The following is a 25,414-nucleotide window of genomic DNA, read 5'->3' as shown; positions in this document are numbered from 1 at the left end:
TTCAGTTTATTTATTTTAAAATTTAATAAAAAATTAAATTATTGGATTCCATTTTCTTAAAATTGATTTATCTTATTAAAAATGACTTTTTGTTTTTTATATGATCCTTCTTTATTAAAAATGATCTTTTTCTTCTTAAAACTAACCATCCTTGTTACAATTGTTCTCTTTTATTTTGTTAATATTTTGTATTTCATCTCTTTCTTGTTTTAAAAGAGTGCCTTCAATTGTTTTGCGCATGGCAAGTTTCATATTTCCCAACCACCTCTGTTTGAAATTCAGTAATGTTTTAAAACTCTTTTAGTTGTATGATTTAGTACAATTTGTAGTGTTATATCTTGTTTTCATGATTTAAAAAAAATCAATATTACATCTACTATTATTCATGATAGATGTTAGATTGTAATAGGTCATTGCTCTCTAGTTAAAATTAAAAGAAGTCTAAAGAAAATGTGAAAATCTCCTATGATGTGTCAGATTGTAAAGCTTTTATAATATATTTTATTGAATATAATGATATAAAATATTTTATTGATAATAATGATATAAAAAATTAAAAAGAGAAGTATCATAAAATATCATTGATGATAAAATAAAATCTATCCTTCCAACATTATAACATATTTTGTCAATTCTATTTTATCAAAATTGGTATACTGTGGCTAATATGTGACATTTATATTATCCAATACAAAATTTATATTTTAATCTCAAATCTATAATATTTCTTTTCAAATAAATTCTTTATAAGATTTTGCTTGATTAATATTTAGTATAATGTAGAAAGTGAGAAAACAAGTTTTTATTCAGTTTCAAAACTTTGGATGATGCATAATTTCTATTGGAAAAAGTTTTAAAAAATGGGGGAGAAAAAAAATAAAAAAAAAAATAAAAAAAAAAAAAAATAAAAAAAAAGTAAAACAGATTAGTTAAAATTATGAAACTTAAAATAACGAGGAGGAGCAGATAATTTAATTTTCATGGAATTATTTAAACCATGAAAAAATAAAGATGGACGTTAAATCGTTATTCAGGATAAAGAAAAAGAGAGGGAAAAAAGGGAAAAAGAAATTAGCACAAATGCTAATTTCCCCGCGGCGGTGATAGCCGTTGACGTCATGAAAAAAAGGGGAAGAAAAAAAAGAGAGAGATAAAAAAAATGGCGTCGCATGCGTACGTCGTTAAGAAGAAGAAAAAAAACATAGAAAAGGAAGATGGCCAATGGTGGCGCGCTCTAACGACGACGAACGGAATAAAATTGGCGAATGCTGATTGGCTAACGGATAGACATGGGTGGTAATTGTTATGCGCATGCTCGCGGATATCGCCATATTTAATTTTTCGCAAGTTTTGCTCGAGGACGCTAGGAATAAAAACGTAAAAAGGAAATATATTAAATACCAGGGGGATGATTGACATAAAAGAATGACTATAAAAAGAATTTAATTTAATGTTCGTAAGCTTTTATAAAGAAATAATTAAAAAGGAATTATGCGGATTCCCTTTTTCATAGGAATACGTTTGAGATTCGCTTACAGCACCGCGGATTTTTCCAGACGCGCGCGATTTTATTCTGCGCATGGAAAGCAATTTTGCCCAATCATAAATAGGGCTATTGTGGGGGGATGGTGTATGCCTTCTGGCGCATTTCATACATCCGAGTGTAATGGTAACGAGATAGAGACGTCGCGCGGGGATATCGGCCGGTTAGCACCGTAAATACCCTACTACCGTACTAGCGCGAAAAAAATATTCTATCTCTCCAAATAACCTTTATTTATTTTCGATACGTGTACTCGCGGGATATCACTTTAAAAGTAAAAAAGAAAAAAAAAAGAAAAAAAACAAACAAACAAACGCAAAAACGTCGCCTCGTTTGAGCCATAGTTATCTTATTTTTTTCTTTTTTTTTTTTTTTTTCTTTCGGTTCATTCTTAAACCCCTTTTTTTTCTTTTTTTTTAATACATTTCTTCTCGGTTCCACGAGAAGAAGAAAGTCGATCAGCTTGCTTGGCTGTGTATTTTTTTACGTGTATTATCTTCGTCGAATACACGTCGGATTGTCGTCGTCGTCGTCGTCGTCGTCATCGTCGTCGTCGTCGTCGTCGTCATCGTCATCGTCGTCGTACTCGTAATCGTAATCGTAATCGTAATCGTAGTCGTCGTAGATCGGGTCGTGCGTGCGAGCGGTCGAGCGAGTGATCTGTGACGTCAGTGGTCCGATTGGCTGTCACCTGTCAAGCCGACGTAGTATCCCTCGCCTTACCTCAGTCCCCTCTTTCCCCTTTGAATCTGAGCTAACCCCCCTCCCTCCCTCCCTCCCTTCCACCAAACCCCGTACGAGTCTTCTTTGCCAGGGATTCTCCCACCATACTCTCCTAACCACCACCATTACCTTTACCACCACCACCACCTACCACCAGCACCAGGACCACCAGGACCACCAGCCATCATTACCACCACCATCACTACCACCTTCACCCACCCACCCATCCACCCACCCATCTACCATTACTATTACCCGTTTTAGCGAGAACCCCGTGAATCCTCCTCCCACTATCGGTCCAGCACTCGACCTCATCCTCCTTCTCTTCCTCCTCCCCTACCAAATACTCCCGAGCACCCATTTTCCCTGGGTCTTTTTCAACCAACCATGGTGCTGGTTATATTTCCATCCCAGCGGAACCACCACCTCTATCCCAGGCACGAAGTGCCGCGGGCAATATATCTCACCCTCTTTTACCCTTTTACCCGGCCATTTCGAAAACCGAGACTTCTCAGTACCAGAATTCCCAGGACCTTCCCCTATCTCTATCTTTCTCCCTCTCTCCATACATATTATATATGTATATATATATATATATATATATATATATATATATATACATATATATATTTGCCTCTATCTCTCTACCCCCAGAACTGATGTATATTCCTCCCTCCATTGGCCTCCCGTTCCGCCAGGACCGCAGACACAAAAACAATAACAAATCGATTCGCAAGAGAGAGCAAATGGGGTGGGGGTCAGGGCAGTTGCCAGGCGAGAGAAGGATGGCGCTTTATACGAGGGTTGAAAGAGATAGGGAGGGAGGGATCCTATCTCTCTCTCTCTCTCTCTCTCTCACCCTCATCCTCATCCACTCCCTCATTCTCTCTCTCTCTCTTTCTCTCTTTCCCTTTGACTCTCTACATGTACACGTACACATAGCCCATACCTTCATCTCTACCCCGAACTCTGTAGTTCTCTCTTACTCTTTCTCTCTCTCTTTCTCTCTCTCTCTTCTCTCTCTCTTTCTAGATATTGTATAGAGAACGTTATGCTAAAGTATGCATGCACGAGGGTTGGTCCGATGGTCAGGAATATCGCGAGTTCGTTCGTTCGTTCGTTCGTTCATTCGTTTGTTCGTAAGTACGTTCGTTCGTGCGTTCGTACGTTCGTTCGTTCGTTCGTAGGTTCGTTCCTGCGCCAAGTATCACGTAACCGGGCAGATCGCTCTAACAAAGTAATTAAAAGAAAAATTTCTTTTTCTCTATATGTGTGTATATATATATATATATATATATATATATACATATATATATATATATATACATATATATATATATTTATATTTCGATCCCATTGATTTATCATTATCCGTTCGGTTGTATAAAGGGGGTGGGTTAGGGTGGGTTGGGGTAGGGTGGCGTGGGTTTGTGGGAGGAGGGGAAATTATTGTCTTCTTTAGAATACCGGTTAAAATTATAAAAACGGTTTATTTTTATTCAACAGGACCGTCGAACGACGTCGTCCAGTAATTACTGTACCTGCTAATACTAGAGTTCTGGTATAAAAGTCTTCCGTAATGACGTCCGGGCACAGTTGCGGTAGGCCACCAGAGGGGTGCCCGTAAGAGAAACATCAAATCCCTTAATCCATCTTCTAAATTATTAAAAGTAAATTATTTGATATATATATATATATATATATGTATGTATGTATTGTGCTTGTATATATATATGTATTTGTGTGTGTATATATTTATGAGCCGATATTTTCTTTTCTTTCTTTTTTTTTAACAATTAATTCACAGTTAATTTTTTCTCAATTATTTCAGTTTAATAACCAAACCCGGGACACATGTTTGACGTCACAGATCATAATACGGGTAATTTGCTCGTTAAAACTTCTTCTTCTTCTTCTTCTTCATCATCATCTTCTTCCTCTTCTTCTTCTTCTTCTTCTTCTTCTTCTTCCTCTTCTTCTTCTTCTTTTTCCTCCTCTTCTTCTTCTTTTTCTTCTTCTTCTTCTTTCTCTTCTTCTTCTTCTTTTTCCTCCTCTTCTTCTTCTTTTTCTTCTTCTTCTTTGTAAAATATTTTGCTTTGTTCTATCGAGTAAATTTAGATCTCTAATCTCTTCGTTTCTCTATACCTCTCTTTCTACCCCCTCTCTCTTTCTCCCTCTCTATCTCTCTTTCTCCCTCCCTGTCTGTCTCTTTCTCTCTCCCCCTCTTCGCTCTCTCTCTATATCTATTTATCTCTCTATTTCAATTGTGTTCTGAATTTAATATCAGAACATATATGTATATATATATATATATATATATATATATATATATATATATTTCTATGAAATTTTCTTTAGATGGAATATGGGATTTGGAGTCTTCACGTTGCGGGTGAACTTTGGAGAGACCCACGCCTCGCCCGTAGACATCATCCTATCTTACCCCCATATGTGTGTCAAATAACTCCAAGGACTGCTTTAACTCTTAATGTTCTATGTCAATCTACAACAAATATGGTACCATTGCCGTTAGCTTTAAATGGGCCATCGCCCTATGGCCCTATAGGATTAGTTACGAAATCTTCCGGGAGTAATAATGATTTAGAATTGGCCAAGGACGATACTAATGAAGTCTATCATGAAGAAAATGACGATGGCGGAGATGATAACGAAGTCAACGAAGATAACATCGAAAAATCCGACGATAATGAGAATCAAGTAGGTAAAACTTTATCGAAAAGAAAGAAAGAAAGAAAGAGAGAAAGAAAAAAAGAAGAAGAAAATAAAAAAAAAGAACAAACAAACAAACAAACAAATATCCTTCACATTATACAGACTTCTTCTGAACAAATCGAAACCAACGAAAATGAAGAGGACGAGGAAAGTGATACGGGAAGTACAGGAAGTTCGCGTAAGTCATCTAATAACAATTTTCCAACGAAATTGTTAGATCCGATGTCCTGTTTAGGTCTCGACAAGGTACGTCATTTTACTTAATTAATTAGAAATAAAAATCCTTATATATATATATATATATATATATATATATATAATATATATATATATAATTTCTCCGTATTATATAATTAAATTATTTATCACATATAGGAAGGTGCGGTATCACCAGTTTTAAATGGTTGGGTATTAGGTGCGTATACGGCAATGTTAGGAAGATTATCAGCAGCTACTGCGGCATTAGAGGCTACACAAATTCCAAATATACCTTCCGACAGCGATTCCGAAAGTGAACATTCTTCTTACACGGAAAGGTATATGTGCATAGTTATAAACATTTTTTTTGTTTTGTTGTTCTTTTTTTTTCTCTTTCCTTCTTCTTTTTTTTCCGAACGAATCAGTACAATAAAAAATGATTTGTGACAGATCTAGAGGTAGTAGTCCAAATGTTAGTAACGTACATCGAGGATATTCATGCGGTTCTTGCGATGTGGTAGCCCCAACTAGGCCAGCTTTAAGGAAACACATTGCGAATTGTCATCCAACGTTAAATGGTACAGAAATGAGAGAATCAAGGAGTTGTCCTGCACCAGGTTGCGATTTTACAACGAATAGTAGATGCGAAATGGAAACTCATGTAGCGGCACACGTTGCACAAGGAATGACACCAACAGGGAAAAAACGTACATTGGCCTTGCAACGCGTTAGGTATAGGTACTGAAGTCCAAATCATTTATTATTTAAATAATTCACTGATAGTACATTTAGAATCATTAAAAATTGAAATTATCCTTTTTCTTCTTCTTCTTCTTCTATTTCTATTTCTTTCCTAATTCATGTGATTTTGTTTGATTATGGTTTTGTCTTTTCTTCCTCTCTTTTCTCGGAAAACAAATCAGATACGAAAGGGAGGAATATCGATGCACCTTATGTTCCTACGCTTGTACGATCGAAAAAGCTTTCCAAAGGCATTTGAGGGCACACGCAAGAGGTACCGCCCCAGAAACAAGAGTTAGCTGTGCGGTATGCGGCGCAGATAGATCATCCGAGGTTGATCTTAGTAGACACATGAGAAGGCATCGGGACGATCGTTACTTTTGTTGCGATATTTGTATCTTCCGTACTGTTCAATTGAAGAAGGTAATTATATTGAACATATTCTTTTCTTTTTTCTTTTGTTTTGTTTTTTTTTTTTTTGATTTCTCTACAAACAACAAAAACAAGAAAGAAAAGGAAAAACTTCGCTCTTCTCTTTTTTTTTTTCTTTTTAATCGTATATATATGTATATATATATATATATATACGTATACAATTTTGATGATTCAGTTGATTCAACATCGTCGCATGCACACTGGCGAGAAACCACATCTTTGTCCGCATTGCGCATACAGAAGTGCACGACGTGATAATCTACGCAGTCATGTTAGACGAGTCCACAAGAAAGAGAATTTATATTGCGATACGTTTAGTCCACGTGGCATGTTAATAGCACCAACTATTAACGATAAGGATGACTCAATCGTTGTACAAACTCCCGCATCATCGCCGTCCTCGAATCCTGACTCGACGAATTAGTGCAAAACGAAGATATTATTAGTACAAGGGAAAGAACGACTTAGCCTCTTAATGACTTTCGATCAGAGATAAATAATTTGTTTTCTGTTTTTTACTTATTTTTTTTCTTTTCTTATTGTTTTTTTTTTTTTTTTTTTTTTTTTTTTTTTTTTTTTATAACAGGGTGGTGCACGGGGTTGAACTGTGGGTGGGATAGAATGGGGCGTGGCGGGGTGGATTCTGAGTGGGGTTGGATGATCGGGCCAAAAATAAGTAATCCTAAGTGATTTTTTTTTCTTCCTAAGTGATCTTCTTTTTTTTTAAATAATATTAATCATGTTTTTGCGAAACTTTTGTAAGCTGATTTTCTTTTTTTTCTTTTTTTTTTTTTTACGGCATTACAGATTGGATAAAATTATTTTTTATTGATCCCTTAGGTATACTCTTTTTGGCCCGCACTCTTCTGCCTTTATAATGTCTCATTAATTATTTTTCTTCTTCTTTTTTTCTTTTTTTTTTTTTTTTTTGAAATCGATCGAATATATTTTCAGTTACTAATTTATTAAATCTAGCATGATAGGAAGATCTTGAAAGTGAGAATGGCTGTGAAACGAAGAATAAGAGGCTATCGCGAAACTTCGAAATTATGAGAAATCTTTTATTATCTTTTTGAAGATTTTTGATTTTATCTAATTTTCATCTTTTTTTTCTTCTTCTTCTTCTTTTTCTTTTTACCACAACGTAGAGGATCATAAAAAATTAATTATAAAAACGAAACGTTCGTCCATCTTCGTACTTGGACTTTTTCGTTATGGTCAGAGATTGATATAAGTAATTATAAATAAAATTTTTGCAAGATTCAACATTTCGAACAATATTTTGTCTCTTGCATATCTATATGTGTATGTATACATATATATATATACATATATTTATATATATATGTATACGTATATATACACATATATTACGTATCGTACCAAAGCCAAAAAAAAAAAAGATCATAAGATTATAAACGTGAACGATTTCAAAACGATCGATCTCTAATCATAATCGACACGGATATTATTAGACTATCAAGTTAATATGTGATTTCTATAAATCTGCATGTGATCTCAAATCTTCGATGAATATTCTCAGTGTAATAATACCCCCTCGAATTTTATTATTAAAGGTTTAAGAAAAAATTTAAAAAAAAGAAAAAAATTAACAAAAAAAAAATAAAAAAGAATAAAAAAAACACATAAAAAAGAAATAATAATAATGATAAATACAAAAAAAAAAAGCCACTTACATATAGACATTATTAAGAGCTAATTAATTAATTGTTGTTATTAAATAAAACGAAACGAAACGAAATGAAACAAAAAAAAACGGATTAAATTAAATTTAATTAAATTAAATCAAATCAAATTAAATTAAACAAATAAAACAAAAAAAAAAAAAAGAAAAAAAAAGAAAAAAAAAATAACGTAATTATACATTCGGTATTCGAAACGTTTAGTCTCGGTAATAACGTAATAAAATAAAAGCTGCATAATGGTGCTAGACTCGTAGACTGGATCATAGTGAAAGACTGATAATAGGTGTGCTTCATGGCATCATATATATACATATATATATATATTTATATATATGTATATGTATGTATATGTTATTTTATTTACATAAATGTGTTCTTGCCGTGATTAAAAAATGAGAAAATTGAAGACTGCAATTCTATAATCTATTTAAAGCTCGAGAGTCTCCTGTCTAATTCACATAAAAAATATAATATATATATATGTATATCTATGTATGTGTTTATATATATATATACATATATACATATATATATGTATGTATATATATATATATATATTTCTCTCATTCTATATTCTTTATATATTCAATTCAATTTTAACGTTGCATAGATAGTATCACATGATCCACATAGTAAATGTCATAAGAATATTAACAGGGGACTCTTTGGCTAAACTAGATAAGAGGGTGCTATTTTGGAAATAATTTTATTACATTATTAATACATGTTAATGGCTCACGAGGGAAGACGCGTTTAGTGCATTTATTTTATTTTATTTTATTTTATTTTATTCCTTTTTATTGTATTTTATTGTATTTTATTTTATTTATTTATTTATTCATTCATTTATTTATTTAATGTGTTCATTCATTTTATTCCTTTATTTACTTTTTTATTTATATTATTCATTCATTTATTTTTTTATTTTCACGTACAGTGTGTTCATTCATTTTATTTCTTTATTTACTTTTTTATTTATATATTCATTCATTCATTCATTCATTCATTTATTTTTCACGTACGGCGTGTTCATTCATTCTATTTCTTTATTTACTTTTTTATTTGTATATTTATTCATTCATTCATTCATTTCCTTTCACGTACGGCGTGTTTATTCATTTATTTCTTTATTTATATATTTATTCATTCATTCATTTATTTCTTTTCACGTACGGCGTGTTTATTCATCTTATTTTTTTATTTATATATTCATTCATTTATTTCTTTTTCACGTACGGCGTGATCTTTCATTTTATTCTTTTATTTATTTTTTTATTTATATAATTATTCATTCATTCATTTATTTATTTATTTATATATTTTCACGTACGGCGTGTTCATTCATTTTATTTCTCTATTTATTTTTTTATTTATACATTCATTTATTTATTTTCACACGTACGACATATTCATTCTTTTCATTTCTTTATTTACTTAATTAATCTCACATTAATTTATACATTCGTTTATTTATTTTCACACGTACAGCATTATCTTTATTTATTTATTTATTTATTTATTCCCTCAAACAAGTATACGCTCTTTCAATCGCCAAAAAAAAAAAACAAAGTAAAATAAAAGACAAAAAACCGTCCCCTAAAGGTTCGTTTCGAATGGCTTTTGAAGAGAAAATATGAACAAAGAAACGAACAAACAAACGAAAAGAAAAAGGACAAAATTTATTGAAAGAGCGAAGGATCGTGGGGGATCCACCAATTATTAATTGATTAGATAAACATTTGAGGAAAATAACGAAAGCCAATACTTATAAAATGTGTGTCAATTTTTGAATCTATTGTACTTAATAAATACGTTCTAGTTGTTAATTAAAGCAAAAGAGAAAAAAGGAAAAAAAAAATTAATAAAAAATAAAAAATTAAAAGAAAAAAGAAAAAAAAAAATATAAAAAACGAAAGAAATGGAAAAAAAAATGTTTGTAAGAACTCTCGATATACGATATGTATTGCACATTAAAATGGTTGTTCAACAAATTGAGCTCTTATTAATTATTACATTCTTAAATTATAGAACATTCATACATTAAATATATACAAATATATACGTACATCAACATTACATACATACAAATATACACGTATTCTTACACTAACATGATTATAACAATAATATTTAATAATAATAAATATAAAAATAAACTTTCTTGCTTTTGAAATATATATATATATATATATATATATATATATATATATGTATATATATATATTGTATTTAAATATTTTATATTTTTAATGTGTTTATTAGAAGCGGCGTGTGATAAATTGCCAACGACATCTTTTTATATATACACACATGATTTTTTATATATATATATATATATATGTATATTTATTTATTTACTTATATACATATATGTACTGTCTACCTAAAAAACAACTGGCCATTAATTATTAAAATTGTTGAATAGTATTTAATGTACATTCGTATGACGAATTTATGTTATTTATTATATAATGTATTATATTAAGGATATAATTAACTTGTAATAATTGGCTAACGAACAATTTTTGCTCAAAGCGAAATTCCTATAGATTCTTTTCCTTTGTGCTATAAAATGCGTATTTTCTTCCTTTTTTTTTTTTTTAGATCATTAAACATTTTTTTTCAAACAAAACCATTGTAACAAGCATTATTTATAATTGAGATATATTAATAATATAAGAATTTTAGACTTATATAAAATAAATTCGTCGAAGGATATCAACAGATGGAGATACGTCTTAAAAAATTAATACAATCTAAATGTGATAATATATTTGCTATTAAATTAAATAAAACATATAATAATATAAATAAATAATGTATATATATATATATATATATATATATATATATATATATATATATCTGCGTAAACCTGTACAAAATAAAATAAAAAGGAAAAAAGAAGTGAGAAAAAATCCTTCACGAGCTTAATCTTGTTAGAAAAGAAAGAGCATATTTTTTGTTGTTATTAGTAATTATTATAAATATTGCTATTTAATTATAAAATTTATCATTTTCATATATATATATATTTTTTTTTTTTATATAATATTTGAAGTAACATATGATTAAATATTTGGATAAATTAAATCAATACTTTTCATTATTTTAAGATGGCTCGTGTAGGACGGTCCATAGTAAATCCAATTGTTAAGATTGCGATTTATTCTCACCGAAAAAAAAAAAAAAATTCGAAGGATTTAATGCGTCCCTCAAATATATTAATATATGTATATGTGTGTATGTGAATGTGCCTACAAATATTTTCTTCGAATCTCAATCTCTTTCTCACTTTCTCTTCTTTCTTACTGTTTCTATATTACATATTTCAATCATAGACGATTGACGATGAAATGAAATAAAAACGAAAAAAAAAAAAATAATAAATAAATAAATAAATAAATAAAGGAAAAAGCTACAGAACAAACATTCATTCTCGTCTGGTGAATTAATATCTTTTATTTATTATATATAAAATAAATTTATTTATGTCCAATGATAATAATAAATTAAACATCAATTAAATATTTGTCCGATCTTTTTTTTTTTTTTTTTGCAATGTATAGATATTTCTCATTATTATTTGATGAAAATGATTTCAATAGATTGAAAACAAATTTAATTATATTTGTAAGATATAAAATCGTTCAATCGTTTTTTGAAATGAATATGTATTTCTCATTTGATTGCAATCATTCTAAGAGAATGAAAACGAATTTTAAATTAAATTTATATAATTTAAAATTATTTCTCTCTTTGTAGTGTTGAAAGTTATATAAATTTAAATATATATATATATATATATATATTTCATTATTATTTGATTGCATTAATTTCAAGAGAATGAAAATGAATTTAATTAAGTTTACATAGTTTAAAATTATTTCTCTCTTTTGCTGATTGAGTATAATAAATGAACATACACATACACATATTTAATCAATCGTCTTTCTGTTCTAATTATACTTATAATTATATATTCTAATTATTATCGTTCCTCTCCTTCCAATAAAACAAAACAATAAAGTTGTGTTACTTAGTCTCTCACGCAATGCAAAGTTTATGTTCATTAATGATCGTAAACTATCTGTAGATATGCGAGAACGAAACAAAACGAAAAAAAAGAAGAAAAAAGGCAAAAAGTGAAAACAAAAAAAAAAAAGAAAAATTCAAAGGAAAAGAAAAGATGAAGTTGAGAAAAAAATTAGAAGAGAAAGAAAAGACATTATTATTATTATTATTATTATATTATTATTATTATAGTATTTTTCTTATCAAATATTACGAATGCTTTATGATATTGTAAAATTAGATCTTTTTAGGTTTTCAAATGTCTGACTCGTCCAATGAATTATTAGATCTAAAAAGAAAAGAAAGAAAAAAAAAACCATTAATCAATGATAAATTCGTCCTTAGAATCATGGCCGTCCTTTCTTCGATCAACGAAAAACATATTTACAATAAGGAATCATAAAAATTGTTCCGTCTAATTATTAAAATCAAATAATATGATTGAATATTAGATTAAATATTAGAAAGAGACACAACTGTACACGTGACACCTTTCTAATGTATATGGATTTTGATGTAATTATGTGAATCTGTATTGCGATTTTAATTTCATAAAAAGTAACGATCATTTTTTTTTCTCATAAATAAATATAAATCGATTATAATCTGTCGTCACCATTGTGATCTCTGAATAGGTGGAGGGGGAAAAAAAAATAAAATAAACAAAAAAAAAAAAAGAAAAAGGAAAACCTTTCCATTGAAATTAACTTAAAATGTATAGATACTTTTTTTCTAATTGAACAACCTATCATCACCTATATTAATATATATAATGTATGTAATATAAAAAATAAAATACAAAAATAAAGAAATAAATAAAAAAAAAAAAAAAAAAAAAAAAAGAAAAAAGAATGAAAAATAAAAGGAAATAAAAGAAAATAAAAATAAACAAAAATAAACAAAAAAGAAAGAACTATATTTTAATTTTTTATTAAAATCAATATTAAAATGACAATTGAATTAACTAACACTTTTAAAACACTTGATATGTTTTGAAATGTTTAATGCCTTGATTAAAACTTGGGCAACCATATTGTTCGTGTATAGATACTATAACCTGAATTTCCCATGGCATATTAGATTCCTTGACAATTTCAATGCTCTTGAATCATCATCATAAATAGTGACATCAAGTTTGATAACTAATCCCAGTTCCTTAAAAGTTCCTCTTTAATAGCACTTGTAATCACCATGTATTCTGTCTCCTTAGTTGATAAAGCAACAGTCCATTGCTTTCTTAATTCCCATGAAATAGAACCTTCACCAAGAAGGGAAAAAAGAAGGGAAAAAAATAACAATAACTTGTATAGAATTGGCAATCTTTTATGCATCTTTTTTCAATTTCAAAAAACTATTACCTGCTTGATAAGATATGAAATAATGATCAATGCCTTTAAGATATCTAAGTATTCTTTTGGCTCCTTTCCAATGTGATCTCCTGTACCAATTAATATTGATTTAAATAACTTACTGCGTAATATGTCAGGTGTACGCACAATTGGTAGATATATTAAACCATTTATCAATTCATGGTATGAGTGTATCCTGCAAAATTGTCTGAACTGAACTGTCTGTATTCTTGATATATAATTTTTGTAGTTTGCTCCTAACTAGTCCAGTCATTATTCAAGATCATCCATGTCTTCTAATGTAAATATTACTTCTTCTTTAATGTCACACAATTTCATCTTTGATATAGTCTTCTTTTTTATCTTCAATGTGGTCTTTGGCTTTTTCTTAATCATTCATTTCTATATAGGATGGAATAGCATTAAGAAGATTTATTGTTATTTCATTGTTATCCTTTATTAAAGTATCTTCCTTGGTATTTAAGCCATCGAATCCATAAATTTCAGATCAAGATTTACAATTATTTTGTTCATATCCAAGAGACAATATCCTTTATAATGTTTTTTGAGATCATTTCATTCTAATCCATTTTTCCATTGAGATATTATTCCTGTAGATTTAATGAATGTTCTGCAAATAGTTGGAAAAATTGATAGTCTCTCCTCTCCTCTCCCCAATATTTTTTCCTTAAGTTTGGCATCAATTTATAAACCAATTCCAAGAGAGAACAATATTTTTCTTTTGGCTACAATTTCTTCTCAAAGAAATCTTTTAAACCTTTATTGATATACTCTGTACCTTTGTCCAATCTAAAAGTCTTAAGATCTACCATAATCTATATCTACCATAATCATCGATCAATGTTAGGTTTTGATTTGATCTCATTGTTTCCAATGTTTTCGCAAACATCTATACTCTAGTATGGATTCAAACTTACTTACAGATTTTTGTGGAAAAGCTTTCTTGATAATTATCCTTCTCAGACATGTACCGTAGCAGATCTCCTTGATCATTTGGTTCTTCATAGTAATCCTTTTAATTATGGTCTTGAATACCAATGCCTGAATTGTCCTTATCGTAGTCTTATCGTAGTCCTTATATCCTAACTTTCTGTATCACATGTGTTAACAATTTATAGAATGTTGTCTTGTTATTGCTAATAAAGCATTATTTGTATCTTTCAACTGATATATGTTCCTGAATCAATCTGGATCGTTTGAACGATATTTATGCTCATGAAGACACACATATATTATAATAATATTATATAACTTAACTGATCTTTTTTCTTTCAACTTTTCTCCTTCCATTTATTATACATTCGACATAACCTCTTTATGTGTCCTAAATTATTATGAAAGTAATATATGACGACTAAATTACTGTAGAATTTATCCTTTATTTCCTTACACCTGATTATATATTGTGCTTGATTTCTTAATATATATAAGGTCTTATCGTCGGATTTTTTCATGTTATACTTTAAATGATTCTTTCTCAAAACTCTTTTATCTATTAATTTGTCCAATTCCAAAGTGAGCTCATTTTTATAATGATCTTTCAACAACATTATGAACGTATCAAATGATTCTGTTAAATCGCATAGAAGTACTATCATTATGTGTTTTTTCTTTCAAAAGTATCCCTTAAAAATAATTAATCATTCAATGAGATTCAACATTATCATTAATATGCTTTTACAGTATTGTCACTTTCAATTAATTTCATATTACAAAGTTTCTTCAATAGATAAACTTAATCATACAGTATGAATATTTCCATAGATACTATAAAGATACCTTTACATTAATAATATCCTTAATTGATCCTTCTTTAATAGCAAATCGATGATTCATCCTTACGCACACACACACACATGTCTACCAATTTTTCATTTGGATTTACCGGTGTTTAACGATCGTACATTAAAGATCTTCTCCTATCAGAAGTAATTTCACTTTATGTTGTTTGCATACTTGAAAGATCAAATTGTTTAACTATATAAAAAGAAATATGTCTCGGTCATTATTTCACGCCGAAAATGTGAATATTAAACACGTTGATAAAGAAAAAAATAAGAAAGCCGTAATGATCAGACTGAATAATGTCTACTCCCTTAAACGCATGCGCATCTTTCGAGATCGGCACGCCTCCTTCCACCGGAATTACGTCACCGGATGTGACGACATTTTCGCGCTCATATTTAATTTACACATTCAACAAATTATTATTATTAAAAAGAAAAATATATATATATACATATAGGTATATATACTTCATTTTTCTCTCTTTTTCTCTGTCTAAAAGATATATATATATATATACATATATCTTTTTCCCTAAAGATATAAATGATAAAAATAGTAACTAGAATCATATATATGACATGATTATATTACACCGATAACAATAATTGGCATAACAGTTTATTCAGGAATGGCAAGGATGAATCATTTTCTTATTCAGTATGCTCTTTTTACATATATATATATATATATGAGAGATATAAATCCTTCCATTCAATCAGCAGCCATCATTGTTTGAAAAAGGGAGCTACGGTCGATCAGTGGAGTTTGTGGTGGGGGAAGATATCGAGCTTGTGCGTTTCCAACGAAATGGTAGACGTTCAGTACGATATCCGATCTTGTTCGGATCTCTTCTATATTAGTGGTAATGTCATTTTATCATTCTTGTTTTCGTTGCTTGCAATTATTTTTTTCCTTTCTCTCTATCTCTCTCTCTCTCTTTCTCTCCTCTTTCTGCCTCTTTCTGCCTCTTTCTCTTTCGCTCTCTCTCTCACACACACACGCACACTCTCATTTTAGTAATTTTTTTCACTAAAATTATAGATCATTTTTATCGTGTGTAACCAAGGAAACACGGGAAGTGAGATAAAGAATAGTGTTTTTTTCCTTTTCCTGTCTTTTTTCTTTTAAATTGTGTACAATACGTTCGAAATTGATGTGTGTCTATATACATATATATATATATATATATAATATATACGTACTTGTTGGTAACTACATTGACCACATTGCACCTGATCAAATATTGGATGACAAGTATTGTGTATCGTTTTTGTCTTTTCTACAATATATAAGTTTTTCAATTGAAGTGGAGAATATATAAAAAAAAGAGAGAGAGAGAGAGAGAGAGAAAAGTAGTGGCAGTAGACGACGGTCAAGGGGAAGAGAAAAGGAAAAGTTGCGACAACAGTGCCAACAACCAACTGTAGTATATACCCAATTGTGGGTCTCTGACCCACGATGATGGTGTATATATATATATATATATGTATACTTACCTATCTGGTTGTGAATATAATGCTGAGGACTTTCACTATTCTCGAATAACTGACACACATTTTATTTATTATTATTAATAATTTATTATTATTATTATTATTACCGTCATTAGTTTGTTTGTTTGTGCAAAAGTTTCTTTCGTGCAAATGGTGAATTATTGAAAAAAAAAAAAAGAAAGAACGAAAGAAAAAAACTAAGAAAAGGAAAATAACGAAAAGGGGGAAAGAAAGGTATTTTGTTATTTATTTATTTATTTACTCATTTATTTATTTATTTTCTTTTCTTTCTTTTTTCTTTTTTTCTTTTTTAGTTTCATATTCACGAAGATAATCATTTCCTTTACTTCTCCATTATTAAATCTCCTGCAGGTTCCTTTGTTCTCTCAACTCTGTGTGTGTGTGTTTGTGCGTGGTGAGTGCGACTCTATGCTTATCAATGAATCAGTGTCATATTCAGATTATAACCAGTTTGAAGTTTAAAAGGACATCTGTGAAGAAAGAACATCTATGACGTTCGTTCTTTTATTAAAATTCATTTATCAGATTGAACATTTCTTTTTGTTGTTTTTTTCTTTTTTTATTTTATTTACAAAGTTAAATCATTTAATTATTTCGTTGGTTGCTCCTTTTTTTCTTTCTTTCTTTTTTTAAATTAATTTAATAATACACAATTACCAAGGACGAGCGCAAATTAAAATATATATGTATATATAGAAAAAATATTTTGGCTGTATGACCATTTGTTCGTTCGTTCGTTCGTTCGATCTATCGAACTATCGATCGATCTATCTATCTATCGATCGATCGATCTATCGAGCGCCATATTGCTTCTTTCTCTACGTTCATTCGTCGAACGTATCGTAATAATTGCGTAGTAGTATCATTTCGAACGCCTCTTTTTTTATTTCTATTTTTATTTATATTTTTATACAGTTCATCGAAGTATGAAAGAGAAGGAGGGAGAGAGGATGATCGATAGATCAAACGAATCGATATTAAATGAAATATTTCTTTATGATTGGTGATAACTGAGAGGATATAAAAATAATAAATTATATCATTGAAACCTCATTAAAAAGGCTACTTCTATGCAATTTCTAATGATATATCCAACGGTATATCTCTACTCTCCTCTCCTCTCCTCTTTGTTCTTTCCCCCGGTCAGAAAAAAGGAAAAAAAAAAGATAAAAAGATTATTTTGTGATTCAACGAAACGAATGAATCGTCGCGGATGAACACATTAGAAAAATGTTAGACCTTGAACCGGTGTGATCACCGAAGCATTAAGAGTTAATAGCTTCCTATTGATTCTTTTGTTGACTCTTGTTAATTTATTTGTTCTCTAACATCTTCTAAAAAAGCAATATATATAAATACATATATATATGTGTGTGTGTATGTGCGTGTGTGCGTGTATATGTATTTGTTTTTTGATTACAGAATATATTGACGAGTGTCGGATATGATTCATCTAAAATGATATTTCACCATAAAACGCAATTAAATCAATTTAACCATAGGCGAGATATTTAACAAAAGGAGCCGAGAATTTGTATGACTGTTTCTCCTTTTTTTTTTCTTTTTTTTTCTGTTTTTTTTTTCTTTCTTTTTTTTCTCTCTCTCTCTCTCTTTCCTTTTCCTTCACTTCTTGAAGGATGAAAATGAAAATAATATGGATCCACAACAATGAAAAATAATATGGATCGAAATATACAATCGAGAATTCGTAATAGAAAAATGTATAATACATATATGTAATCTATCTCTATCTCTCTCTCTCTCTTTCTCTCTCTCTCTCTCTCTCTCTCTTCTGAGTGAATTTGATAGACATGCTTCAAACCGGAAATGTTTGCCCATCCTATCGCAAAACTGATAGTAATAATAGTGACTTATAACGTTTCACGTATCAGAGAATATCGGAGAGTTTTTTTTCCCCACGAGAATTTATTTATTTTCCATCTTATTAATCCGCGATCAATTTATTGACTCGTGAGAAAAAGGGAGGAAGAAAGGTAAGAGGAGAGAAAAGGGGTGTACGGACGACCCTTCTTTCCTTATATACAAATTTGTCAATTACGTTGATTCAATGACCTTCCATTTCTTCGAACCCTCCATCAATTGCTCCTTTTTATTAGCCTGAGAGTAATCTGGTTGTGTCAAACGTGAGAATAATAATGATAAAAGGTGATAAGCAAAAAGTAGAACTAATACAGATGTAAAAGACGGAGAGTGTTCTCTTCTTCTTCTTTTTTCTTTTTTTTTTTTTTTTTCGTGAGTGGGGGGTAATATATCCTATCGAGAAAGAAAGAAAGAAAGAAAGAACATTAATGAAAGATAAAGATGGAGACAAAACCGATACCAAAGCCGAGGTCAATTATAATGGCCGAACGTCCAGTACCGGCTCCAAGGAAAGTACCACCGGTACCTGTTGTTTTATCATCACCATCACCGGCATCATCGTCATCATCGTCATCGCCGGCACGTAGTAAAAGTCCGAGCGAATCGAGCCAATCGAGTCAGAAAAGTGATGAGATTGTTAAATCTAATAATAACGAGGGAAGAAATTCGAATGAATTTTTTCGACAATTGAGTACCAGTTCACGTCAATTGAAGGATGAGATATCTGAGAAGATGACGTTAAAGGGACGCGCCGTTATATCGAGTACGAGGAACGTCAGTATACGCCTTGAAAAATCTATGAAGAATCTTTTGACACGGAGATTATTGACGTCCCTTAATCAGGAGGATATCATGCATGATTCTAATGTTATGAGGAATACGAAAAAAATTGGGGACGATAATAATGCCATTGATGACGAAAGATGCGTATCAATGCCAGCCGATGATATATTTAGCAGTATTACCTTTCACAGTCCGTTCAGTGGTAATCTTAAAAGTATCAGAAATGAGGAAGATCTTTCCGGGCTACGATATAGTCCACCACCACCGGTATATCCGCCACCCCCGCTTCCTGTAGAATCATCTATCAACGACGAATTAAATTCATTTACATCGAGCAGCAGCAGCCATTATGATACTCTTAGTTCTACCATCTCCGAACAAGTACAAAGAGATTTTCCAGATTCGAATTTCAATCTTTTCAATTTTATTCAACGTCAGGTAATTCAATTATATTATTTTATATCATTTCTTTTTTCTTTTCTTTCCTTTTTTTTTTTTTTTTTAATATCTTAGACTCTAAGACGATTCTGTTTGTTCGTTTGCAGGGTAGCGATTCGGATCAAAGTTTAAATTTATCCGACATAAACGTGAGCTTAACCGGCGACAGCAAGTCCGACATCGATAGGAGATTGTCGAGATCAGATTCTTGGACATTTTATGACACAACACCGCCGTCAAACAAATCCGAAGTTATTAATGAACTCGATAGGATATCCAGTACCGAGGAGGAAACGTTAGAACAGGCAGTGAACGTGAATTTTACAACATTTAACGCCAGTTTGATATCCTTAGAAAATTCTATTTATGATAATAATATTACGTCGAAGAGTAATAAAGATGAGAAATTATTTGAATCGATGTTATCCAATGTAAAACAAGGGAGTAGCAGTGGTAGTAATAAATCTTTACTATTCGAATTCGATCCATTCGCAAAGACTACAGAGGAAAACATTTATAATAATTACGAGAGCAACGATTTGATGTTGTTGGAAGCATTATTATTGACTAATGATTCCTCGAGTAATCCTGGAAGTACCGTAGATCTTCACGAAGATAACGAGAACGAGGAACCAACGGAATTGGAAGAGAAAAGGCTCGAGGACTCTTTGATACCACCAGAACCACCTAAGAGATTCGATTCTTTACCTAAGAACGAATACGACGAGGTTGAAATTGGTAAATGTCGTCAGTAATACTTAAACATTTACAATTTTGACATTATAAAAAGAGAAAAAAGAAATTCGTGAATTATACAATACGCAAATTGTTTTAATTGAGCTCAAAAGTTGGCTCTGATGTCCTACACAACACAGGTCTACAACTAGAGTTAAATCCTTTTACGATACTCTAATACTTTAACTCTTTGACTGCTATTGGGCGCATATATGCGTCCAGCAAAGGCTATCGTTGGACGCATATATAGCCACATACGCGAAGCGCTTCAGCTTAGAACAACTCTCAGTCAAAGGGTTAATCTCTTCGCCTTCATTATTATTATTATTATTATTATTATTATTATTAATATTAATCTATTTTTGTACAGGTAAGAATCCAGCACTTTTACCAAAATTGGTTCAAATGACAAGAAAAAAGCAACCAGCTGTACCACCTAGAAAAACAACCGTCAAAGTAATCCCTGATGTATCATCAACGACCATAGAATCTAAAATGGCTACTACTACGGGGAAAGTTGTCGTCGACGATGCCACGTCGAATTCTCTTGTTAAAACGACTTACGACGATACGAGGAAAGTCAGTGTAATTCAAAAATTAAAGAAATTAAGTCAAGATTCAACGGCCAACGTGATCAAACCGAATGTCATAAGTTTTGTTAGAAGTGGTAGTAAATTGTTATCGAGAAATCGTGATCACGAGGGATCTGCCGATCATAATTCGAAGCAAATTAAAATGGATAGACCTAAGTGTAATATTTCTCAATGTAATTCGACTCATAGAGGTATTGTTTATAAAACTGGTGTTGGTATTGAAAGAGCTAAAGATTTGATTCAAAGGGCTGCCGTTTTGACTGGTCCAAAATTATCTTTTTATAATGACAAGAGTATGTCAACCCTGAAGGAAACTATTAATCTTGAAAATGTTTATAGCATTCATCTCTTGCAAGATATTAAGTAAGTAATATATATTCGATTGATTGATAATACATTCGTCATGTTTGATAATACAATTTTATTTTATAATGAATATTTCTAATGACAGAGTAGTAGACGGTGAAACGGTACATTGCATAGCGATTAGCAGTGAATCTAAACCCCATGTATATATATTCTATGCAAAGGGTATCGCGGAGAGAAGAAGTTGGGCTCAAAAAATTTTAGAAGCAATGACATCGGTTTTCCCTATAAAATACACATCCGATCTTACTAGAGCCGGTTGGGTTTACTTAAAGGTATGAAAATATTTTAAATAAAGGATAATGCCAATGAGAGAAGACATATAGTTCGTCGGTACAAAATAGTAACATTATAATTTTCTTAGCATACAAAAAGGAATCTGATAAAAGGTATGCGATTATTATTTATCACAAAAGAAATCTTTTATTTAAATATATATTTTAATTTGCAGGAGGGTATAACGGGTACATGGTTCGCAGCTTGGGTTCTTCTTCAAAAAAGAACATTGGTTTATACGAATTCATTGGAGCCTCCGATATTGGAATATTTAGATTTACGAAAGGCACGTTATATAGGTAAATATATAAAATAATATGATACGATAGTAATATTCCATGTAAAAAAAAAGGTGATATTATTTTGATCTTATTAAACCAATTCGTCTTACGATCCTATTAAGCATTATTTTCACATGATATATCGTCGCTTTTTATTATGCCAGATTATTCCTTTTTAATCAAGTGATTGATGTACATTAAATATTTTCTTTTAGTATTGAGAGAACAAGAAGGGCCAAATTCGGATAATGAATATGTACCTGTAGTAGTAGTTGACGCTGGTGATTCCGGTGCATTGCATATAGCAGCACCTGGTTCAAAAGAAGCTTCAGCTTGGAGACATGCCTTGTATCAAGCCGCTACCAACTGTGGTCCGGCATTACAACAACAACAAATAACGCATGACAATGTCCCTGTTATTCTCGACAAATGCATCAATTTTATCTCCACCCATGGTTAATAAAAATATTATTTGAATCTAAATTAAACTAATTGTTATTACTAATGTCAAAGGGTAATTGTTCTTTTTTTTTATTATAACAACAGGTATAATGTCGGAAGGAATTTATCGTCGCAGCGGATCTAGTAGTGCCGTTATTAAATTATTGGAAGCCTTTAGAAGAGACGCATGGGCGATACAAATTACTCGAGGATCTTACACAGAACACGACGTTGCTACGGTTCTTCGAAGATTTCTTCGGGATTTACCGGAATCTTTATTTCCCGCCAGTATACATAATCTGCTTTGTCGATGCTCAGGTAAAGATAATAATTGTCGATCATGATTTTATACAACAGTTCAATGAATTTTATATCAGAGTTATCATCAAGATATCCAGGGCATATACATGTAATATTTTTCATTTTGTATTTAGAACTTAGCAATGAAAGTGAAAGAATACAGATTTATAGAAATTTATTGACGACATTGGATCCTATAACATCAGCAACTATACGTCGAATACTTGCTCATTTACATTATCTTAGTCAACAAAGTTCAAGAAACTTGATGACGGTTGAGAATCTCTCAGCAGTTTGGGGACCTACATTAATGCACGCAGGAGAGAATAGTGCTGAGGATTGGAACAGGGAGGAGACAAAAGTGATTGGCGATTTGATACATTTATTTCCAAAATTATATCAATTGTCTCACGCGGATCTCGCTAAGGAAGCTAAAATTTTAGAAGTTCTTGAGAAACATCATGTTTCTAATAATGGATTGCGCGGTGCACCGTCGGGCGATTTAAAAATTTGGATATATTTACTTTCGAAAGAAGGAGAATGCATTAACGTATCGGTAAATATTTATTTAATTATCCTTAAAACAATTATAGAAATAACATTTTTTTTTCTTTTTATGTATATATATATATATATATATATATATATATATATATATATATATAATGGTTTGTACTTAAAAAGTAATAGTTTTTATTTTTAGATCGGAGCGCAGAAGACGGCATTCGATGTATGTCGTGAATTGTCAGAAAAAGTTAATCTACTTGCTCATGAATTGTGTTTAGAAGAATATGCACTTTCGGGTGCATTGAAGAGACCACTTCATCATAACGAACGTGTATTAGAAACAGTTGCTAGATGGGGTTATTGGGATCCAGATGATAGGAAGGATAATATCTTAATATTGAAGAAGGATAGATTATACAGAGATATTGTACCATTGGTAATATTTTATATATGTGCGAAATAATAATTAATAATAGAAATACGTACATATATATATAAGCAAATGATTAAAGTAGTAGCATATATATTTTGTTTCTTTCCCACGTCACTTGTATAACGTAGATAGATCAATTAACGTGAGTCAGAACAATTAAAAACAAAAAAAAAAAAAAAGATATTTTTATATGTCTAAACGGGAAGCAACAATTATGGTTACACGATTTTTTTCTCTCTCTCTTTTTGTCAATATTTATTCTCTTGATAAATTGTTTATTGTTGTTTCTTTTTTTTCTCTTTTATTCAAGATCAAACCACCCATGACGATATCGGGGGAATTGAAATATGCAGACGTAAAGTCGAAAAATTTTAAGAATTATCTTTTCGAATTTAGTCAGGCTAAATTATATTGTTACAAAGATAAAGTTTGTTCTACCAAATTGCACGAATGGAAAATTGAAGATATTATTTGGTATATAGGTCATGAGGCCAAACGCAATCCACAAATGGGGTAAATATATTAATATTAATTAAGTTAAAACTTTGGTTTTTTTTTTATCTAAATTAAAATTATTATTTAATTATTTTATCGTATTGATTTGTTCCTTTCTTTTTTTTTTTCTTTTGCAGCTGGACTATTACGTTTATATTAAGAAATAAAAAACCAACAAGGTACTGTTATCTTTATAATTAATTATTTTCTTACTCAAAGTCTTAGAAAATTAAATTATTATAGCGTTGAATATTTTTTTCTTTTATTTTAGATGCAAGGAAAATCCTTTCTTTGGTAATATTTTAGCTGGTACATATAAGAATGAACAATACAAATGGTTAGCTGCTATGCTTTTTGGAGAATTTCAAACCAATCTACGTCCATCTGCTATAAATTTAATGGACATATAACTATATGTAAATTAATATTTTTGTAAATTACAGGGTTTTTATAGAATATAGAATACCTACTGCCACTTAAATTGTTTTAACGAGAGCTTAGACTTTTATAATAAAGATTATATTATAAATATGATGTTATATACATTAGAATATATATATATATATATATATATATATATATATACCGCATTTGTAATATTTATATAACATACGGAGTATTTACCAATTAAGCATTCCTTAAATATCTTATAATTTTTTTTTCTCATTCATTAAATCTATACAAATTTAAAATAGACTTTTATACTAATAACAATGTAACAAACACAAATATAAATAGAATTGTGATATAAAATGAAATTAATTAAATAACAAGTGTACTTTATATAAATTTTTAATAACATTTTTTTCTTTCTTTTTTTTTTTTTTAATCTTTCATAATAAATATAATTTACGTACATTTCTATTGTTATTTTATTGATATTTCAGCATGCTTAACCTGTACTACTTAAATGTTCAATCTCATAAAAATGATTTACTTGTACTACTTAAACGTCCGACACTATAAGACTGATTCGATTGTACTACTTTAATGTCGGACCATATATCAATGTCCCGCTTGTACTACTTAAAAAATGTCTAAGAAAGAAATAGACTCTTAC

General features: G+C 30.2%; 2 protein-coding genes and 1 long non-coding RNA gene across 17 annotated transcripts; 2 read left to right on the top strand and 1 right to left on the bottom strand.

Annotated features, from left to right (window-relative positions):
• The first annotated feature begins 86 nt into the window (after positions 1-86).
• On the top strand, positions 87-8,967 carry LOC124957293 (zinc finger protein with KRAB and SCAN domains 1-like). Of its 9 annotated transcripts, none has more exons than XM_047514208.1 (9): positions 101-2,247; positions 3,299-3,503; positions 3,773-3,936; positions 4,098-4,148; positions 4,625-5,245; positions 5,375-5,535; positions 5,648-5,935; positions 6,121-6,361; positions 6,549-8,967. In XM_047514208.1, the coding sequence occupies exons 5-9, from the start codon at positions 4,625-4,627 to the stop codon at positions 6,795-6,797; spliced, it is 1,560 nt and encodes a 519-aa protein (XP_047370164.1). In that variant the 5' UTR covers positions 101-2,247; positions 3,299-3,503; positions 3,773-3,936; positions 4,098-4,148; the 3' UTR covers positions 6,798-8,967. The 9 variants fall into 9 exon arrangements, with proteins under 9 accessions (XP_047370171.1, XP_047370169.1, XP_047370168.1 ...); XM_047514214.1 differs by having other exon boundaries at positions 211-3,503; positions 4,625-4,984; positions 5,102-5,245; XM_047514209.1 differs by having other exon boundaries at positions 1,692-1,715.
• A 4,100-nt stretch (positions 8,968-13,067) lies between these two features.
• On the bottom strand, positions 13,068-15,664 carry LOC124957371. Of its 3 annotated transcripts, none has more exons than XR_007103508.1 (3): positions 15,303-15,637; positions 13,512-15,148; positions 13,068-13,411 (listed from the first exon to the last, which is right to left on the bottom strand). It is a non-coding gene; the product is annotated as an uncharacterized LOC124957371 (long non-coding RNA). The 3 variants fall into 3 exon arrangements; XR_007103509.1 differs by having other exon boundaries at positions 13,512-14,344; positions 14,445-15,634; XR_007103507.1 differs by having other exon boundaries at positions 13,512-15,664.
• A 364-nt stretch (positions 15,665-16,028) lies between these two features.
• LOC124957427 lies at positions 16,029-25,111 on the top strand. 5 transcript variants are annotated; one of them, XM_047514486.1, is made up of 14 exons: positions 16,029-16,173; positions 18,248-18,359; positions 18,943-19,927; positions 20,035-20,665; positions 21,033-21,618; positions 21,707-21,896; positions 22,073-22,196; positions 22,394-22,633; positions 22,725-22,937; positions 23,054-23,475; positions 23,623-23,862; positions 24,170-24,372; positions 24,492-24,533; positions 24,626-25,111. In XM_047514486.1, exons 3-14 carry the CDS (start codon positions 19,148-19,150, stop codon positions 24,762-24,764), a joined length of 3,810 nt encoding a protein of 1,269 aa, XP_047370442.1. In that variant the 5' UTR covers positions 16,029-16,173; positions 18,248-18,359; positions 18,943-19,147; the 3' UTR covers positions 24,765-25,111. The 5 variants fall into 5 exon arrangements, with proteins under 5 accessions (XP_047370442.1, XP_047370443.1, XP_047370441.1 ...); XM_047514487.1 differs by lacking the exon at positions 18,248-18,359 and having other exon boundaries at positions 16,054-16,173; XM_047514485.1 differs by lacking the exon at positions 16,029-16,173 and adding an exon at positions 16,287-17,038 and having other exon boundaries at positions 18,248-19,927.
• Positions 25,112-25,414: the final 303 nt, after the last annotated feature.

The sequence above is a fragment of the Vespa velutina genome, chromosome 25 (genome assembly GCF_912470025.1).
Source record: "Vespa velutina chromosome 25, iVesVel2.1, whole genome shotgun sequence".
Taxonomy (NCBI): Eukaryota; Metazoa; Arthropoda; class Insecta; order Hymenoptera; family Vespidae; genus Vespa; species Vespa velutina.
This window is presented reverse-complemented; position numbering and strand designations above follow the sequence as displayed.